Here is a 6,240-nt window from a genome sequence, read left to right on the forward strand (position 1 = left end):
ACAAAATTAGATATAGCATGATAATGTGCAACAAGTAACGTAAAGAAAATAAAGGCAAGTAAAGACATTAGATAATGAATATATACAATTAACACAAGTAGGAACATAAAGTAGGTAAGTAGATATTGAGCGAGAAATGAATGAATCAAAACACGTACTACTAATTGGTAGGTAACAAGGATGGCATGGATAATAAGTATGATAATGTAGCTATAAAAGCATATAATAAGAGATAACATGTAATAAGTGATGACATAAAGCTAAAAAGTCCATCCCGCATGCTTTAGCCCATGACAGTGCATATACACTCGTTACGTCGCATATATGCCATTTTCTCACATAGTTCACATAACAAATATACCAAGGGAAATAGAGCCCAAGGTATATGGGACCATACAGAATCTTACAAAGGATCGGTCAAGTGGCTTATAGGCTCGAATTATCTCAAGAGATGTCCTTATTGCACCCGGTGTTTCATGAGTCTATGCTGAAGAAGGTGGTTGGAGATCCATCGCTCATCGTTCCGGTGGAGACTATTGAAGTTAATGAAGAGTTTAACTTGTTGAGCGGCTTGGTATTTTTATGAGATTACTAATATGTATACTTACCATATAAATTTACTTGCAAAAAGCTTAGAAACATAATTTCATGCGTAAATATCTTTTAATAACGTGAATGCATGGAATTTAAAGGCATTGCTCCCATTTATAACCTGCCAAACTTTACACCAGAAAGTAGGCAGCTCTCCTATTGTCCATTCTCACTTCTCTTTGGACAGGTTATCAGCTCAATTTCTCTTTCCTACTTGTCTCTGAGCTCTTTCGTATATAAAGCAAACATAAGAGCTTCTTAGAAGAACTTCCTTTCTCTCTTTCATGTTCAAACAAAAATAGGAAGAGGTTTTCCATTTTGTCCTAAGAAGACAAAGATGTTTGCTTCTAATTTCCTCAGAAATAGCTTCAAGCTGGTCCGCCAATATCCTATATCACGTCACCAACTTCAACATTCCAAAGTCTATTCCAGACTACCTCAAACTTTTAACAGAATTAAGACAATGGAGCTGAAGCAGCAGCTGTCAAACTCAACTCCCTGCAGGTTTTTCTCATCATCATCTGCTTCCACCAAGGTTGGGTTCATCGGGTGGTATTTAGAAATGCTCAACTCTCGCCCCATTCTCACCAAAACCATCACTTGCACTCTTATCCTCACTGCTGCTGATTTGTCGTCTCAGGTACACACTGTACTTGTAAAGGTGAATCCAGGATTTTAACTCTATAGTTCGACCTTTGAAGTTCTTACTATCGAACCCATTGTATTTTTAAAATCATGAGTTCATATCTATTATTTGTTGCAATTTTAGAAGATTTTTAAACATAAATTTATTCTCTGCATCGAAATTATGGATTCAGTTGAATCAGTAGGCTAGATCCGCCTCTGTACTCTACCGGTGACGGAATTCAAGTAAAAACTAGTTTAGGAGTAAATTTCTTTAATTATGTGCAACTGTCTAATGCATGTTTGTGCTTTTACACTCTCAATAGACAATTGCTGGTTCACTGTCAGAGCAGTATGATCTAATAAGAACATTGCGGGTAGCTGGCTATGGAGTGATAATTTTAGGACCTTCACTTCATTTTTGGTACAATGCATTGTCAGCATTCTTTCCAAAGCGCGACGTGATCACAACATTTAAAAAGATAGCTTTAGGACAGATCGTATATGGACCTACCATGAATGCTATCTTCTTCTCCATGAACGCTGCAGCACAAGGTAGCAATCTGTCTTGCTTCTAGATTTATTTATTGTGCTACTTTAGTTGATATATATATATATATATATATATATATATATATATATATATATATATATATATATATATATATATATATATATGACAAGTTTCTGAACTCAAAGGTCCAAATTAGTCCTGATACATGCATTTTATTCTTTGATAATACCAGGTGAAAGTTATTCAGAGATTGCTGCCAGACTCAAACGTGACTTGGTTCCTACTGCTATTAATGGTCTTATGTACTGGCCCATATGTGATTTTATCACATTCAAATTTGTCCCTGTTCATTTACAGGTATGCTCAAGGACTCTTGGACCAATAGATGAAATTTTCACAACTTGGGATCACCGATCAGATATCTTTTTTACACAATTTTAAGTTACTCGTTTTAAAATTTTAAGTTATATACACAGAGGTGTAGTTTAAGTTACATCAGAGGACTATGGATCATTCCTTTTCATAATTTTAAGTTATATACACTTTCCATTTGCGGTGTAATTTAACTAGTCATAGCATATTCTCACTATCTTTTCAGGTTATCATATCAAAATTGATATGAAGAGTTACATATTACCGTAGTTCAATTTTGCATAATGTAAAACACTTGCATATTATCAATGCACACAACTTAAACTCTTTCATAAACATATATGTCTAGTTGAGAAGATTACTGAATAGATGGTGTTACTGTATTGACAGCCACTTGTGGTCAACACATTTTCTTACGTGTGGAATGTCTACCTGACTTACATGGCAAGCCAACAGAAAGTAGCTTCAGCATAATTCTGCATCAACTATCCCTGCTGTACCATGTCTCTGATTGCTAACAAACAAGCTGGATGCACAACTTTGGAGTAATTTTTCTTTTGATTACATGTTAGAGTGGTGGAGCAGAAATTAGCACAAGCAAATGTGTATTGGATATATTTATCTTAAGTTAACATGGTGTTTAACTCAAAAAATAATTTTCAAGGTCAAAGCAATTAATTTTATATGGCGGGCCACAAGCAACCGATTCAATTCACAAAATTTATATTTTTGTTAATACAACGTGATAGAGAAGTGAGAAATAAATTTAATGGCAGATAATATAATAAAAATAAAGCAGAGAATAAATAATTCTTATTGGATAATCCTTGATAGGATGATGACCCGAACAGAGCTTGCTGAGCCGAACTGTGGCTAACTGGGGAGCAAGGTGCTCTGAATTACAATTTATAGAATTGTAGAGAAGAAAATTAGATGAACACAATAGTGATAAAGTGTGTCTATTTATAGGGCTAGATCTGAGTAACCATTCTCCTTGAATTATGGGTCCATTACGAGTATTTACTCAATTCATTTGTTACTTTTGGAAGACTTGTAACAACTTAGTAAATGCTGGAATCCTGTAACTGACGAGTTAATTCTGTAACTGATGAGTTAATTCCGTAACTGATGAGTCAATCCCCTGCTTGTTGAGTCGATCCTGTGTCTGTTAAGTCAATTTCATAATTGATTGCCGTGTTCTGCCCGTTACAACCATTTATTGCATTTATGCTATGTTACATAATTGATTTGTAACTGATGGCGTAATAATGGTAAATCTCATGTAATCCGGAATTAATTGATTCTTTCCTCATTTATAATTATGATCTATTCTTCCGTACCTGATCCGGAGTTATTCTATGATAGTTAGTTTTGAGACTAACAGGTACGGTACGAGTATGCTCGATCCCGAGGGTGCTTCACATGTCACCTTTACATGTCATTTTTCACTTTTTTCATAACTTTGCTGACATGTGTCATCATTTAATAGACCCACGTGGCGAGTCTATTTTTTACTAATACAGATAGTCCCTCTACTTTTCGGTTACTCACTGTGATGTGACCGGAAAGTGAAAGATTTATCTTTTCCACCCTTGCATCTGCCTCATTAAAAAACCTTCCAGAAAAATCCAATAGGGACAAAAATCGGACAAAGAAAAAAAGAGTGTAGAATTTAGGCATTCAGATGACAACTACGTCACTTATTTCCTTTCGTCAATGAACGGTTGGTGCTGAAAAGATATGATTACCATAGAAAGCTTGATCTCAGATTTTTAATGTTCATCCAGAAGTTTTAATCTTTGAGTTTTGACTCATGAGGTTTTAGTAGTACCTAAAACATTTATAACCTCACAACCTTAGAGACCTGGGAAGTTAATAACTAGGAAATTTGTACTTTTGGTTTGATAAAGTCCAAAAATTAATGCATCTAGTTAACTTTACGATCGGATCGTTAGCTATTTGATTGGTTGACTTTAGAAGAAGAGTACTATGGGTACTGATCTGTAGAGCGTCCTTGCACGTCTTACAAATAAAATATTTTACAAGGGGAGGAAAGAGTTTTTCGAGGAAAGTCAGAGTAACCCCCGAACCAAACCTCGGCCTACTCACTTTCATCTCCAAGCTAGATGATATTTCCATTATCATGGCGGATGATAGAGAGAATTCTTTAATTTGAGGAAGATATAAGTACTGCAAATATAAGTACTGTAATCACGCTTGTCTAGATATTATTTGGTATTGTAAGGAATTTATCCAAGTACTATGTTTTCTTGGAATTTTATAAATTTATTTGAGTGCTCATATTTAGTCTTATAGACTTGAAATATATATATTTGGATGCATCATTTCATGTGCGATGTCTAAAAATTGCACCTTTTGGTGTCTGACTTTTAAATAAAAAATGACCCTTTTATATGTTTTAAACGCTATGAAGAGAACGTCTCTTTTTTACTTAGGCGTAAAATTGGATCGATTGATCAAGTAGACTTTTAGTCCTAAGGAGTATTAATCCCGATAGTATTTATGGGAGTATTGACCCCATTATGATTTATGGAAATATTGATCCCGGTAAGACATTGAGCGGAATATTGATCCCGAATAAATATATATCTTAGTAGATTTGTCCCGAAGAGACATTTAATTCGATTGGATGGTGAATCCAAATTGGAGTATATGAAAATATTTCCAAGTAGAGAAGGACACATGTCCGAATAATATTTGAGATTTTTATTAATATATACAGGATAATCGATCCAAGTCATAATACAATCATCCGTTAAGAAAGGCTTATATATTTAACTTGAATGGTCGTTATTGGACCGAATATAAGTCACATGTTTGTTCAAAGTGAACTTTATTCTGGTGGCATATTTGGGTATATTTATCTTAACTTGGATATAAAACTCTCATTTTTTTATCATGGAATTCTTGACTCTAACATGGAGTTCTCGATCCTTTTTGTGTACGTGTAGTATATGTATTTTTGAAAAAACCGCTTCAACATTATTTGAAGTGTTTATGCTTGATATGCGCAAGACAACTAACTGAGTTGAGATGGTGGTAAATAATGTCGGAATACTCTTAGGAATTTTATCTCCCAAGGCAATCGACTGTTTGTATCACTTCTTATAATGTCAAGTCAAATTGACTAATCTTCAAGTATAAGTAATCTCCCTAGTGTTCAAGTTTTGAGGTATGAGAACTCAAACACTAGAATCATAATTGGACAGTCCCCATTTTGATAATCCCCGATAGGATAGCTAGTTTCGATGTTGATGGACTTTCAAATAGTACAGTTCCAACATAGGGACGGTATCAGAGCTCTTTTATCAAATATTTTTTACTCTGGCCGGGAGCTGCGGGGGTTCCAAAATATTGTCGAGGATCATGCCATATCTTGATTTGAGCTATTCATACTGGCTTTGATGAGTTTTCGATTTAAAGCCTTATTATACTGGTGTAATTTTCATTACTCTCATTATAAATTTCTCGCATCATATATTTTGTTTGTCTGGGTCCATATGGCATTTTAGCTTAGGAGCCCTTAAATATTCTCAAATATAATTCTCCTTCAACAAGGCAGTACGGGATGAGATGCACTCAAAGTTATCGAGAGTGTGCTTGTCTTTGGGTAAAGTCCCATTCTGCAAGTACTCAATGAATTTATTATGGCAATTTCAAATTAAATTAGTCAAGCTTACCTCATTTTCATTCTAATTGATGGTAGATCAGGAACTGATATTTCTCAGTAATAGCCCGGAGTTGCTTCCGGAGTCAGTGATATCAACAGTAGATCCGAGACTGGCACATTCGGCTCGGTTTTCTTGGGCTGCATAGTTTTCTTGGATTTGGTCAATCGTTAAATCAACATTTTCCTCTGAGTCCCCCGGCTAATTTAAACCCTGTAGCACATGCTTTGTATGCGGCTTTGTTGTTAGTAATAAATTAAATTTTATGAATTATCTAACTAATTTCCCGATAGGAATTAAGCATTGTCCCTAACTCAAAACTTTTAATACTTGCGGACCTAATTATGTATGTAACGACCCGGTCGGTAATTTTGAGTGTTTGATGGTAGGCTATAATCTCGTGTTTTAGTTGCTTATTGCACTCTAATTCACTGCACTTTACTTGTGTTT

At 34.9% G+C, this 6,240-nt stretch overlaps 1 protein-coding gene across 1 annotated transcript; it reads left to right on the forward strand.

Moving 5' to 3' along the window:
• The first annotated feature begins 843 nt into the window (after positions 1–843).
• On the forward strand, positions 844–2,822 carry LOC109213878 (PXMP2/4 family protein 4-like). Its single transcript, XM_019377715.1, has 4 exons — positions 844–1,231; positions 1,542–1,770; positions 1,962–2,086; positions 2,492–2,822. The coding sequence occupies exons 1-4, from the start codon at positions 929–931 to the stop codon at positions 2,573–2,575; spliced, it is 741 nt and encodes a 246-aa protein (XP_019233260.1). The 5' UTR covers positions 844–928; the 3' UTR covers positions 2,576–2,822.
• The last annotated feature ends 3,418 nt before the right edge of the window (positions 2,823–6,240 follow it).

The sequence above is a fragment of the Nicotiana attenuata genome, unplaced genomic scaffold (genome assembly GCF_001879085.1).
Source record: "Nicotiana attenuata strain UT unplaced genomic scaffold, NIATTr2, whole genome shotgun sequence".
Classification (NCBI taxonomy): Eukaryota; Viridiplantae; Streptophyta; class Magnoliopsida; order Solanales; family Solanaceae; genus Nicotiana; species Nicotiana attenuata.

Coding starts and splice junctions, on each gene's coding strand:
- LOC109213878 (XM_019377715.1), top strand. CDS start 929: ATGTTTGCTTCTAATTTCCTCAGAAATAGCTTCAAGCTGGTCCGCCAA. Junction 1,232..1,541: donor CTGCTGATTTGTCGTCTCAG/GTACACACTGTA, acceptor CACTCTCAATAG/ACAATTGCTGGTTCACTGTC. Junction 1,771..1,961: donor CATGAACGCTGCAGCACAAG/GTAGCAATCTGT, acceptor TGATAATACCAG/GTGAAAGTTATTCAGAGATT.